The following is a 15,470-nucleotide window of genomic DNA, read 5'->3' as shown; positions in this document are numbered from 1 at the left end:
TAAACGCAGTAATAAGCCACCCAATGTGGGTTCTGGGAACAGAATTCCAGTCGTCTGGAAGAACAGCACACACTCTGAACCACTGTGCCATTTCTCCAGTCCCATGAACATTTTAATTTTTGTATGTTATAGTATATGCCTCCTCTATGTGGAAGCTGTAGGAATATTCCCAAAGGAGACTGGCTAATGAATGCTGACAGGCTCCTGTTAGTAGTTAGTAACATGCTAGTGTTAGTAGATCCTGAGATGGGGCTTTGGTCTCTTCTGAGTGCTGGGTTGTGCAGGCCCTTGGTACTCTGGGCAGGGAGTCCAGATGTCTTTTTTTAAGTCCTTGTTCTGGAAGAAATCATTTAAAATGTTCTTCCTCCATAAAGCACAGGAGGAAAAGGCAGAATTAACATTGAGAGTTTGTGCATCTCCATCTCCACACTACACTACCCCAGAGACAAAAAGCCACTTAACAGCATCATTTGTCGATATCCTAGAAATTTGAGTTTTTAAAAAATGTTAAATTAGCAGGTGGATTGCTATTAATTTTAGAAAATTTTGGGGGGCTGGCTTATTTGTATATTGAGCATTGGGTTTTTTTTAAAATCAATAGCACGAAACGCAAATAATCTTGATTTGAGAAGGCCACTGAAATCATATATACAGAGAAGTTAGAAAGTAGCCGAGCTTCCAGACGTGAGTCTGTGTTTCAGGGAGAGACAAGAACATATGTATTTTAAAATCTTTGTTGTACATGTGTGTGTGTGTATGGTTGTGGAGTGTGGGTATAGTGTGTGTTCAGATGTATGTATAGGTATATGAACCTGTGTGTATTCAGAGGACAGTGGAGGACCCAGGTGTCCTGCTCCATCATGCTCCACTTTAATCCCTTGAGACAGGGTCTCGTGTTAAGCCTGAGCAAGGTTAGAGGTCAGAGGTCAGCAAGTCCCAGCCCTCCTCCCATTTTTGCCCCCCCCCCCATCACTGGAGTTACAGACACACTTGGAGCCATGCTCAGCTTTTAATGGATGCCGGAATCCAATCTCGGCTCCTTATGCTTGCACAGCAAGCGCTCTTCCCACTGAGCCATCTGCCCGGCCCCAAGGAGACACTGTTTGCGAGCACATGCATAGTTATGCTTCCCATTTCCCTTGGGATCAATGGGCCAATCATGGCACTGCAGTCTCGTGAATCAGTATGACACTTACTTGACTTGCTGAGCTTAATAAAGACATCATTAGATAGTTATCTCAGGATCACTAAAAGTGATTGATTAAGCATCCTGTTAGAAAACTGGCCTGGTTGAGCAACAGGGCTGAAACCTTGTTTCTCCAACATGCGAACTGTTGCTTTGTCACAAGCTTTTAAACACACATCCCAAATTACACTCCAGATTCAGAAATATGTCCAGATCGATGTCCCTACTTGCATCGCCCTGTTTTCTGACCAGATAATAAAAGTTCAGTATTAAATCCATGCTTCAGCACAGACAGGAGCTGAGTTTTGACTAGACAACAAAGCAATGGCTCCATTTGTTCTCCTTTGTTATGAAGGTGGCAGGGTTTTCTCACCAAAGGCTTTCTGTCCATTTCCAGGCACCGTAACAGTTCTTGTCAGTACATCTGATCCTGACAGTCATGAGGGTTTCTCCTCTAGAGTCTACAACAGTGCTACACATTCGACGAATAGGGCATTCACAGAAACACATGTACCCGTTGAAAAACAAGATACGGAAACCCTGCTGAAACACTCCTTTGGATACGATTAGCACCTGAAGTTGGTGAGTATCAGTGTCAAGTTTTGTATATGAAATGACACGGAAGAGAGTTGCATGCGGATTCTTTCATTTATAAAAAGGAGATGCAGCATTACAAATCACCTTTATTGGTATGTGTTTGTGTGTGTGTGTGTGCATGTGTGCATGTGTGTGCCCTACCATCGTGGAGCACTAGCCTAGCATGGGTAATACTCCATATAGCAAACAAGACAAACAAACCCAAGGGGACCATCTAAGATAACTCAGCAGCTAAAAGATGTTGCTGTAAAGCCTGAAGATATCAATTTCATTCTCAGAACCCAACTAAACTTGGAAGTAGAGAACCAACTCTATAAAGTTGTCCTGTGATCTCCACATGTGTTATGACTTCTGTGCCTCCATCATGCACACACACACACACACACACACACACACACACACACACACACACACACAAGCAAACTGATTAAAAAGAAAAATAATCTTTATATATTATTATTGTCAATGAATCCATATATTAATACTTCCTTTCCCACATAAACAAACAGACTAGCATATAAACACATATGTCATACAGACACACCTTATGCATGGATGCACACACAATCACATGAGCCCAAGCATGCACACACATGAAATACAGGCACCCACAAGCACAGACACACATATGCACATTCTGTTCCCTTACTTTGTACATGCTTTTTTCTGGCTACCTATACAGTGTACTTCACATGATAGCAGATGACGGAATGTCTAAGACACCCTACTGCATCGTCACAAACTTGATAGATGGTGGACATCATTCAATCTCAATACACATCTGTAGGTCCTTTAGTTAAAATATAGTAAAAAAAAGAAGTCAATAAAACATTTAACTTCAAACACATTAAATAGAGACTGAAAATACTGTTAGGAAACAACCCAAGCCTTGCTAAGTATCACCACTGGGGATAATAAACGCAGTTCCTTTTATTATTGCATTATCCTTGCTATACCTCTCAAACTCCATGAACATGCGAAGCTGTAGCAGTGTGCCAATGCCTACATGACTCCGCTCTATTTCTGTTTACATAACCAGATGAATATTCTTTACATGTAATTCATTTAAAGATTACCTCTTTCACTGGATGCATGTCAATCTAAAATAGCTCACACACTGAATACTGGCGACACTGTCAGGCCAATTTCCTCTCTTGAAAGATGTGTGGGTTAACTTAGTGCTTTCACGTACCTATCTATAGCCATGCACGGTGGCTCAGATGCTCGACATAACTTTTGCTTCTTCATAATTTGAACCCATCAGCTCAGTGGAGCCTCCCTGTGTGTGACTGGTGTACACACTGTGGTGACAGATGCCAGGGGCCTTCCTGAGCCTGAAAGGACCACTCTAGGGTAGGTGGGATGGCTCACAATATGAAAGCCTTTACTGTACTAGGCCAAGGATCTGAGTTCAAGCCCCAGAAACCTTTTGGAGTGAATGGATACCCAAATGTCCCTTGAACTTCATGGGTGCACCATGATCTATGCATGCCCCTCCTCTATCCAACATTTAAAGGAAAAGCATCATGTTAATGGGATTAGTGGGCTTTCTTGTCAAAACTGTAGAATGGTACAATTTGATAATGTGCATCGAACAATTTTAAGTCCTTCTCTATGTGGTGCTTACTTTCTTATTTATTGATGTCGGGTCCTTTCTGTTTTAGTTCTGTTATATCCCACTCTATTTTAAAATAAATAGCTCAAGCATATACAGATGTTTAAAAATCCCTAACATATACATTGTCTACACTTACAAAATCAGATTAATATGATTTTTTTCTTGGACATATGAAATATGTATTTTAAGTATTTATATAAAGTACACACACGCTTTCTCTCTAGCATATGAATGTTTATATGCACAAATATAGCTGCTTTCATATGTGTATTCATATTTTATGGGGAGCTATAAAGAATGCTCAGCAATTAAGAGTACATATAGCTCTTGAGAGGACCTGGACTCAGTTCTCAGCACCCACATGATGGCTCACACCCATTTGTAATTTCTGTCCAGGATATTAGTACCTTCTTCTCATCTGCATGGGCACTGTACACACATGGTGCACATACCTACACTTAGATACACATGCGTATACATATAAATTAAATGACTCATAATACTTCATGATGATCTCAGTTTGGTAATGTTGGGCAAAAGTAATTACAACAAATACAGTAATTATTATGATAGAATAAACCTTTAAAAGTATTTTCTTAGAAATTCGTATAGAAGTAATCATTCTATTCCAAGCTAATGCCAAGTTGGAAACCATATGGCTGCTGAGAGACTGATCCCCAAAATAATATGCTTACTGATAAAATGAGAAGGTAGTAGAGTAGCTTTTACCTTTCTTTTGATTTTTTTAAAAACCATTTTATTTTAATCATGCGTATGTGCCTATGTGGAGCATGTGCATGGGAATGCAGGTACCCATGGAGGCCAGAAGAGGGCATCTGCCCCTCTAGAGACAGAAGTACAGGGTCTTGTGAGTCTCTGAGATATGGATGCTGGAACTGAATTTGGATCCTCAGGGGGAGCAGCTTGTGCTCATAACTGCTAAGTCATCGCTGTCAGCCTCCCTTCTTGTGAGTTTTTGAGATGGGTCTCATGACATCCAGGCTGACCTGGAACTGGCTATATAGTTGAGGATGCCCATGAACTCATCCTCTTGTCTTTGCTTCTCAGGTTACAGGATTATAGGTATAAACCACCAAGCCAAGATGACTTAAACATTTTTAAGGCACTTAAGATCTTTTGCTAAAATTAGTTGACAGGATATAAACATGGAGTATGTTGAAGGTGCCTTTTTATCATTTTCCTGGTTATAACTGTTTAGAGTTACCTAGATAATATCTTTAAGATAATATACATATCAAAGGCTTTGCTAGAAATATTTGAACCATAACAAACATAGTTATTTTCTGTTCAATCTCAGGTCACAGAGTTTTCACTGGCATCATGGATTTAATCAATACGTGCACATTGAAAGACATTGGGAAACAAGAATAATTAAGACAGAGACTTCCTTCAATAAACCAACATATAGATTTGTGTATCAATCACTGCAAAATAATGGAACCTGGTCTACAAGAGAGACATGGACACATCACAGAGACGGAAACATGGGAGGGAAGAGTCAGCCATAAGAGGAAGACTAAGGCAATTTCCACAGATGACACAGCATGCAAACTGAGCTTGCAAGGAAGAACAGGAGTTTGATTGACACACCACTTGTACAGTCACGGCAGGTACTGGGTTAGGGAGCTTTCACACAGAACTCAGCTAGCAAAGGAGCAGAAACAATTGACAGCTCCCACTTCAACCTCCCATATACCTTTCAGGGCACACAGAGCTTCTCAGTTCTACTCTCAGGAGGTTCATTTAGGCTGTGCTAGAACCGACTATGAAATTGAGGATGATCCTTTTTTATTGATTTTATTGAGCTCTACATTTTTTTCTGCTCCCCTTCCTGTCTCTCCCCTCCCCTTCAACTCTTTCCCACGGTCCCCATGCTCCCAATTTACTCAGGAGATCTTGTCTTTTTCTACTCCCCATGTAGATTAGATTCATGTATGTCTCTCTTAGGGTCCTCATTGTTGTCTAGGTTCTCTGGGATTATTCATAGCAGCATTATTTATCTTAGCCAGAACCCAGAAACAACCTAAATGCCTCTCAGCCAAAGAATGGATAAGGAAAATGTGGTACAGTTACACAATGGAGTACTACACAGCAGAAAAAATAACGACATCTTGAAATTTGCAGGCAAATGGATGGATCTAGAAAACATCATATTGAGTAAGGTTACCCAGACCCAGAAAGACAATTATCACATGTACTCATTCATAAATGGTTTTAAAACATAAAGCAAAGAAAACCAGGCAGAAATTGAGGATGATCTTGACCTTCCGATCCTCCTGTTTCCACCTTCCAGGTGCTCCGATGCTATTATGCTGGGGATTGAACCCAAGGAGTGACACATGCTAGGTGAGTATTCTACAATCTGAGCCGCATACCCAGTCACTTAGCAGTTTCTCATATTAGGGGACTCATCTCTTAATTTTCCTTGTCTCTGCCATGACAACACTATTCTTAATTATGGCTACATCTTATCTACCAATTCTTTAAATCCCACTGATAATGATTTTATATTTTCTGTCTCCAATTTACATCAGAATTCAAAATCTGAATGCGCCATGTCTTCCCTGAACTCTGTACATCTCTACACTGAATAAAACATTTCACTGATTTCTGTGTGTTTAGATATGGCAAACTTCGTTATCTAGGGAAACTGCCTTAGTCTTCCTTTTAAACCTGGTTCTTCTCTCCTGGGTTTCTTTATCTGTGATGTGTACATGCCTCTATTGATTTGATTGTGTGTGTTTAGAGGTGCACTTTTTTTTTAAAAAAAATTAGATTGAAACCCAATTTAATTGGCTTCCAACAGAGGGAAACTTCTAAAGTTACAAATAAATTTTAGGGAAAACATCACGAATAGAATGGCTAATAAAACAGTAAAAATATGTAGGAATCCATGAGGCTCTATTTAGTAAGGCTGGTATTCCACACTAATGACCCTACTTATTCTTTTCATTATAGCCTAATGTCTAACCAGGCAGGAGAATGTGAAGACTGTGAACACTAAGAGACCGTAAGTGTGGAAAGGGAGAGCAGGTAGGGAAAATAGAACAGTGGCATCTCTTTACAAGGTTCCTATCCTCAGGGACAGTGAAGCAGTAGCCACACACTATGGTCATGGTACAAAGGACTGTACTCCAAGAGCCATTATTCTCAGCAGCCTCCTCCACAACCACCACAGCTCTCTTCATGGAAAACCCCACTGAGAAAAACAAACAAGAAGGACAGAGCACACGCAGAAGCCACAGATAATATCATGACCTGAATTAAAAGTCAGATGGAATTTACATGCGAAACTCTCTGGCTGCTAACGTGGGTGGATCGAGAAGTGGCTAAACCAAACACGGCTTGGCTGTTTCAGGTGGTTTATAATTAACATGTGCGGGGGACAGGCCGTGGCTTTCTGGTGTGAGCGAGAGCCTTGGGGTTGGCAACTGCTGGACTCCAGACATGGACAAAGCGTGGGTTCACGAGCTTGGCTCTGTTACCACCCTCGTTATCAGCACTGCCCACCTTGGGAACAAATCATGACTCATTTGGAAAATGTCACCCATTATGAACCACTGAATTTTATCCAACGCAGGCCCCGAGGACAATATTGGATGTTTATTCATAACAAAACAAGTTTAGGATCCAATGCTGAGTGAGAGCTAAATCCTCCTTTCCCCTTAGTTTTGTGATGTGGTCTACATTTTCCCTCTTTACTTCCCCGTTTCTTTTCCTGAACAACAAAGCAAATGAAGTAACAAAGAAGTGTGGTAACGGCCCAGACTTAATAACAAATAAAACATGGGTCTCCTGCTTACAAACTCTGATAGGCATACGTCTGTCTATCTATCTATCTATCTATCTATCTATCTATCTATCTATCTATCTATCTATCTATCTATCTATCATTCATCTGTCTGTCTGTATATCACTTCTCCTGTGTGTGTGTGTGTGTGTGTGAGAGAGAGAGAGAGAGAGAGAGAGAGAGAGAGAGAGAGAGAGAGAGATGTGTGTACAGGCCCAGATTCCTCAATGTGTGTACAGAGGTCAGAAGACAGTGTGTAGGTTTTGGAGAATGGACACAATGAACACAGTTCCTCAGATTTGCTCACAAGTGCCTTTAACAAGTGAGTGATCACACCAGACCTATCTATCTGTCTTCTGAGACAATTTTAGTATATAGTCCTGGATATTCCAATACTCTCTATGCAATCTAGGGTGGTCTGAAGTCCCCCTGCCTCAGTATCCCTAATATGCTGGGGTTCCAGGCATGCATTGCCATGCCTGGCTCTGTTTTATTTTTTATATGGGATGGCATATTCAATGTATGCTTGTAATTTGTAACTTGATTTGAATCATTTGCTGTCTTTTAAAAAACCTTACCTACCCCACATCAGACAGAGGGCTGATCTCCAAAATATACAAAGAACTCAAGAAATTGGTCATCAAAAGAACAAATAATCCAATAAAAAGCAGGATACAGAACCAAACAGAGAACTCTCACCAGAGGAAACTAAAATGGCTGAGAGACACTTAAGGAAATGCTCAACATCCTTAGTCATCAGAGAAATGCAAATCAAAACAATTCTGAGATTCCATCTCCTACCTGTAAGAATGGCCAAGATCAAAAACACTGATGACAACTTATACTGGAAAGGATGTGGGGTAAAGGATACACTACTGGATTGCTGGTTGGAATGCAAGCTCGTACACCCCTCTGGATGCCAGTATAAGTGATTTCTCAGAAAATTAGGAAACAACCTTCCTCAAGACACAGCAACACCACTTTTGGGTATGTATCCAAAGGATGCTCAATTGTGCCACAAAGACAAGTGCTCAACTATGTTCATAGCATTGTTTGCCATAGCCAGAACCTAGAAATAACCTAAATGCCCCTCGACCAAAGAATGGATAAGGAAAATGTGGTACATTTACACAATGGAGTACTACACAGCAGAAAAAAATAATGACATCTTGAAATTTGCAGGTAAATGGATGAGAAAAGATCATATTGAGTGAGGTAACCCAGACTTAGAAAGACAAATATCATATATACTCACTCATAAGTGGCTTTTAGTCATAAAGCAAAGAAAACCAGCCTACAATTCACAATCTCAGAGAACCTAGATGCAATGAGGGCCCTACGAGAGACATACATGATTCTGTACATGGGAAGTAGAAAAAGACAAGATCTCCTGAGTAAATTGGGATCATGGGGATCATGTTAGAAGGTAGAAGGAGAGGGGAGAGGCAGGGAGGGGAGCAGAGAAAAAAATGTATAACTCAATAAAATCAATAAAAAAAATTAAAAACCCTCAATACTTAAGACTGGTGAGATGGCTCAGAAGGTAAAGGTGCATCCCACCAAAACTAAAGACAATCTTGGTCTGTGAACTCACATGGCAGAAGGAGAAAACTGACTTCACTACAGGGGCACTATGGTACCTGTGACCCCACATTTATAATAAATAATAAAACTTATGATTTACATATCGAAGAGATAATGTAATCAGTCACAGATTTCTTAAAATGTCCTAAATATAGTATATAGAAAGAACACTTTCAAAGTCAGAAGGTTTGATTTGTACTTGAAAAATCATACTATGTTATAATTTTGATTACATTTTTAAAATTTGTAGTAAAAGTTATAGTTATGAGTATCCCTCAGAAGCTGGTTTGAGCCATCTTCACAAAAGCAGCATGGAATATTCTGTAATTACCCCCATTTTATTTCTCAGAAATGGAGATGTCAAAAGATTCAATGACCGTTCTAGGTTCTACAGTCAATGGACACATTAGGGCCTGCTTCTCCATTATGATACCATACTCCCCAGAGAAAGCATTGAGCTTATTCATATTAACATCTATAATTCACAGTGTGATAAGTTAAAGCATTTTATTACCAGGTCCATCACACTCACAGGGACACTAATGCTTGTCCAAGCTAGATGCTTTCTCAGTCACCACAAGGCGAGCAGCTTTGCTTGACTACCCCCTCAGAGACTCACAACAATGAGGCTAAATGACCTCTCAGATTTTCAGTCAAATGGCCATCCCTGAACATATACATACAAATAGCATAATAAAAACTGAGAAGGAGGTATTTGTATATCTAGGAACACACACACCACATGTACATAGCAACAGTTAAAGAAAAAGAGGCCATGAATTTGAAAGAGAGCAAGGGGGTACAAGGAGGATTTGGAGGGAAGAAAGGGAAGGGAAAATTCTGTCATTATAATCTCAAAAAAAATGAAAAACTAAATCTTTGCTCTTTTGAGTTCTGTGGCATTTCCTTGACATTGAAAAACTAACCCATATTTTTATGTATTATCACATATACATGAAATGAATATGGACCATAAACTAATTATGCCTTTAGCAATGTATCTTTTAGATGAGTAATATGTAAAATGTGAGGCTGTATTAACTAGTATTTTAAACATGGTGGTTACGACTCTTTCCCTCTCCCTAATTGTCTTAGCAGTAGATAAGACTCATTTCATTGTTTCATGTTTCCTTCTTAGTTTTTTTTTCTTGAGATTGGATCTCATGTAGTCTTAGATGGTCCTGAACTCACAAAGTAGTGTAGGATGACTTTGAATCTATGATTCTTCTGCATCTGCCTCCATAGTTCTGGGATTTCAGGCATTTCCTGTGATGCTCAGTCTAGGCAGTCATGGGAATGGTACCCATGGCTTTGTTTATGGTAGGTAAGCGCTCCACTAACTAGGCAACATCTCCAGCCCCTAAAATATGAGTCTTACAGCAAGATCAAAATTTCACATTCATTCCTTCATTTGACAGAGTAATCTTAGGAATGTAGATGAAGCAGAAATTAATATTTAATGATTCTCTCACTTTTCAGAGATACCCAAAGCATGGAGAATAGCAGACTAATTGAATGATATGAAGTCAAAGCTACAATTACAATGCTCAGGGTACAATTTCCCTCTCTCATAACACAATATATACAATCCGTCAGTCACATATACAATCTGCAGATACAGTGTAGATATAATCCACCAATCATCAATAGGATGTAAGTGGAAGCACATGAATGTCTTGTTGGAATAAAATCAAACTGCTCCAACATATTAAGCTAGTTAAAATGCAGACTTATCTCAGCTGTTGTCAGAGGCCGTGAGAGTTACAGCAGGTGATGAGTGTTCAGACGTCACCTCATTAGAGCGATGATTCTCTGATGAAGGTAATCATGTCCAGGCAAAGCCTGCAGGACTATTGACTCTGAAGACTGCTGCTCACATTTGCTGAAGCAGCTTGTGCCTCCCTAATACATGCATTGTAGTGTGCAATTTCATGTGATGTGACTATGCAATATCATGATTACAGCTCAATATTATGGGCATATATACCTGTGGGTGGCCAGAAAGATGACTTTTTATTTAGCTGTATAATTTTGATATATAGAAAATATACGAGGATAAACTTCATAACTAGATCTATTGTCCCACAAGGACTGTAGATACTTAAAAACCTGCTTTGTTCCTTCTGCTCAGACTAACTGAATACAATTAGCTCACTTTCACCTCAGATCAAGTTCAAGCTAGACTAGAGACTTTTTGTACATAGATCATAAGTTTAAAACTTTACAGCTGTGTACAAAATAAGAGTTGCAGGTGTCTAACCAGGGTTACTGCACCAAATCACCCTAAGAAAAGCATGTCAATTCTTTGCTTGCCGAGTCTAGCTGACAAAAGACCTATGTCTCAGTTTGTCATTGGGCACTTCACCACCAGGCTCTGATTACAGTCTTACTCCTGAAACCTTGTGTTGCCATGGTGAATGGCTCGGTTCCTTATTGTTTACCCTAGGGATGTGCTTTTGACCAGTGAGAGATAACTCTTGTAATTGTTTCATTGCTTCAAGCCTCCTGGAAGAAGAGAGTTTATGGGCTAGAAGAGAGGAAGCCAGGAGGAATTAGAAGGACAAGAGAATCAGAATAGAAGTGGAACAATAAAGAGACATGACTGAACAGCACACGTGTGAGTCTTTCCCCTCAGATTAAGAGCTACCCTGAGTTTCCTTTTGCTACTCTGTGGCTTCTGACTCAGACACTGGGAGATGGTCTTGTGGAGCAGGCCTCCCACGCTATTGATAAGTTGTAGTGATATGGTACTAAAGAACCAGAAGACACTGAAATCTTCCAATGGCTTTTTATAGTCAATTAAGAGCTAAATTTCCTAGTTTGCGGCTCTGTTAATATGACAAGAGCTGACTAAAAGCAGCTTGAGGAAGAAAAGGGTTTATCTGGCTTATAAGTTAGTCTATCATCTAGGGAATCCAGGGCAACTGAAGACAAGGCAGGAACCTAGAGGCAGGAACTGAAGCAGAGAGCATGGAGAAATGCTGCTTACTGGATTGTTGGTTCTTAAATACAGCCTAATCCTACCTGCCTAGGGATGGGAGCACCCATAGTGGGCCAGACTCTCTGACCATCATATTAATCATGAAAATACCCCATAGATATGTTTACAGGTCAACGTGATGGAGGCATTTCCTCAGCTGAGCGTTCATCTCCCCAGATGTGTCAGGTTGATAACAGTTATCACAGCACCCTATGGACACTCATATTTAATGCAGGCATATTTTAGGCTGTGCCTTTTTCTGACAATGGACTGAAACTGAGAGACTAATTCTGATCACATTTCATATTAGTGACACTATGGACAATTTTCATCATAAAGTTATACTTTAAAAACACATCTCAGTACATAACCACAAAAATAAAGTTGAATAAAAATACCTACAAGTGGAGAGTCTTTATGTTGTCTATCATGATGGGAATGGATATGGTTCATTCAATCCACAGTCCACTGAGCAATGCAGAACGGAAGTAGATGCCATTACCAGTCATACCTAGACACACACAAAAAAACAATTCCAAAATCAGCCAACAGGCATCAGCGATACCATTTTTATAAGAGCATCTTTTCAAGCTGCATCATAATAGCAGTAAAAGAGTCTGATCAAAAAAGAAGGCACAGGAAGGACTTTCATTTATATACCTTTGTTTTGCCCACAGTGTGAAGTACAGCCATGAGAACATGCTGTTTATTTAGTCAGTGTAAAGTATGACTAAGAAGTAAATTTAGTGCAATGCTAAGTAAGATTAAGAAATGTTGTAGTAGAAAATTGCTACAATGTTTCTGAGGAGGCATAAACTTACCAGTAAGAAACAAATTGCACAAAAAGCAAGTATATCCTCTGATAAGGATTTGGTATGATCTGGGAATTATGCTAATTCCTATATATGATATTTCATTTAGTCTTGATAACAAAACTTCAGTGTGGATCACCATCTTGTTTTATAAATCCCCAAGGCTGGATCTCACATCCTTTAGAACATGCAAAGTGCATTTCATCCTATTTGCTTCTGTTCCATGGTCAGGAAGCACAAGTAGCAGATGTCAAAAATATCACATACAATGGAATAAATGACTTTATTAGGCCCCGTGGCTCTTTAAAATGTTCTATCCCTTGCTGTCTTAATGTGGGTGCAAACAAAGCTCTGACTTCAGGACAGTGTCTACTACGTGTGAATATTTGCCAAGTGAATAGAAAGAATGTGTGGTCCCCACAATCTTAGGACTGGTGTGTAATTGTCAGGGTTTGAATTCACACTTCTGTCTATCTCGTCATTTATTGGTCAATGTCGTCGTCTTATTTGAACACATGCCCAAGAAAAAAAAATAGAATGAAAGTATTTGAAAAATCATTTGAATGAAATTCAAATACGTTATTCAACAATTACATGTTGGTTGTTTAAATTAGTTTAATTAGCAAATCTCTTCAAAGACCAACGTGTTTAAACAATGAAATTTTACCAAGAGGAAACGATACACTCTTTTTCTAGATTAGATGCTAGCTTGTTAGTTGACTGAGATACCTTCCCTCATCCTGGGTTGCCCAAAGGAAGGGCTGCAGGAATACAAGGAAAATTGAAATTATCACAGTGTATAGGCCTTTCTATAGGCAATCGAGAGCTGGGAAATTAGGAGCTAGGAACAGTTATTCTGGAACATAGGGAAACAGCTGGCTTGAAAGCTCTAATGATTCACCCATGAGAAAAGCTTGGTGCTGTGTGGTCGAGAGCAGGAGAGGATAAAACTCAAGCCCACTGCCTGCTTCTTCACGGCCTGTGAAGTAAGAATGGTTTTACATCTTTAAACAAGTCATAAGAATTGCATAAGTTGTTTTATTTCAAATAACAGGCTGTGTGAAGTTTTACTGGGACATGAACGTGTTTATGCACATAAAGACTCTAGTTTCATTTATGCCTCCATGAGAGAACTGTGCCTTTGTGAAATACAGTCTGCCCTGCTAGTCTAAACTAGCCATGCAGACACCCTTTGGTACCATTGGGGAACTTCCCCAACCCCCCAGTGCTCAAGTGGGTTGAAAGCATTTCCATCCATATGACTTTACTTAAGGGCAAAGCGTGGGCCATAACAAGGATGCCTAGATGAGAGAAAAGCAAACAAACTTTGAGGTGAGAATGCACAAAGGTGGGTTATATAGCAGACTCAGGATGCAGTCTTCTGTGTAGGGGTCTTTCCAATTAAAAGGCATCAAAAAGATAACAGTTACAAGAGCCCCTGCTTTGTGCTCTCAGCAAATATGAGAAACTGAAAACGAGATGCCAATGATTCTTCTTTACTCACAGAAATGAATTAAGCACAAATAATGGAGAAGATGACCAAATGGCTCCCCATCCAATAATAACTCCAAGCAAAGAAAACCTGGGTTTGAGTGGGAAAAAAATCTGACCCTGAACAAAATTTCCAGCATATATATATATATATATATATATATATATATATATATATATATATAATTATTTTAGGGTCTTGAAAAACTGACTTCATTGCCAAAGCCAACGTCTATCACCTCTAGAACAGGGTTGCTCTGAGTGCTTCCAGAGTGTGCAGGGAAAACACAGTGTGCTTTGTGTCATGTGATCTTCACTAGCTCTGTTCTCTTGGCTCTGGCTCCATCCCAGGCTCTTCTTGTCTTTTGCTACTGTTAATGCATCTGCTTTACCTACTATGGGTGATTTGACTTTCCAATGTATAGACTTCTCCTGAGCCCCATTCCTAACTTTCACCTTGTGTCTTCTCTGAGCAGACTACAGCTTTTAGCTTTAGGCTTTGTTTAGATAACTGGTAAAATTGTGTTCCTTTGGAACTATAAACTCACTTGATTCAGAATTCTAATCCAGGAGGTATAAATATTTTGACACAGTATTTGGTACATAAATTGTTATTATATCTCGTATCATCTCATTTTATGTCAAATAATATTCTGTCTACGTGGGAGCTCAGGAGGTGGAATAACATGGAGACCTCAGTTAAATCCAAGAATCTATGTTAAAATCCAGGTGTGGTGGTATGTGATTGTAATTACAACATTTGGGAAGCAGATAAGGCAAGATTTCTGGGGCTCACTGAACAGTAGTCTGCTCAGTAAATTCCAGGCTAGTGAAAAACTCTTCTGAGAGAAAGAGAGCAAGAGGGAGGAGAGAGAGAGACCACGCACGAGAGAAAGCACCTGAATGTACCCATAGCATGCTAATATGTGGGAGTCAGATTCTCTCCTTCCCCCGTGTGGATCCTGGGAACTGAACTGAAGTCATCAGGCTTGTTGGCAAGCACCTTTATCCACTGAGTCATCTCACCTGCACAGTATATGGAATCCTAAAGTCTAGACACTTCCAGACAACAAACTAAACTCGCTCTCACTTTTGCTCTAAGCTGCTTTCCACAGATAATTCACTGGGTAAACAATAACCGGAAGCTGTCTTTAAGGACGTTTATTAGTTTTCTGAGACTTGATCACATTCACTATCCATTTGCCTACTTTCCCCAGACCCAGTCCCACCACTACACACCCAGTTTTGTGGGGTTTTTTGCTTTTGTTTTCAAAATCCAACAAGACCAATTTGTGCTGCCCAAATGATCTCAAGTGTGTGATCTTCCACTGGAATGTGGGGGGCTTGCTATTTGAAACAACAAAAGGGAGAGATCTAGTACTGTGAACCCT

The 15,470-nt window shown here is 39.8% G+C and overlaps 1 protein-coding gene across 6 annotated transcripts in view; it reads right to left on the bottom strand.

Annotated features, from left to right (window-relative positions):
* The window catches only part of Chrm3 (cholinergic receptor muscarinic 3), a 447,113-nt gene that overhangs the window by 314,961 nt on the left and 116,682 nt on the right, over positions 1-15,470 (bottom strand). For 3 of the 6 annotated variants that reach the window (XM_075970225.1, XM_075970223.1, XM_075970224.1), the window contains exon 2: positions 12,179-12,287. The exons of the other annotated variants lie outside the window; for them this stretch is intronic. Coding sequence is in view for 2 of the 3 variants with exons in the window: in XM_075970223.1 (XP_075826338.1) it covers positions 12,179-12,229 (51 nt within the window). In the remaining variant the exon portion in view is untranslated. The remainder of the gene's footprint in view (positions 1-12,178; positions 12,288-15,470) is intronic. 6 annotated transcript variants of the gene reach the window in all.

The sequence above is a fragment of the Microtus pennsylvanicus genome, chromosome 4, assembly GCF_037038515.1.
Source record: "Microtus pennsylvanicus isolate mMicPen1 chromosome 4, mMicPen1.hap1, whole genome shotgun sequence".
Lineage (NCBI taxonomy): Eukaryota > Metazoa > Chordata > Mammalia > Rodentia > Cricetidae > Microtus > Microtus pennsylvanicus.
This window is presented reverse-complemented; position numbering and strand designations above follow the sequence as displayed.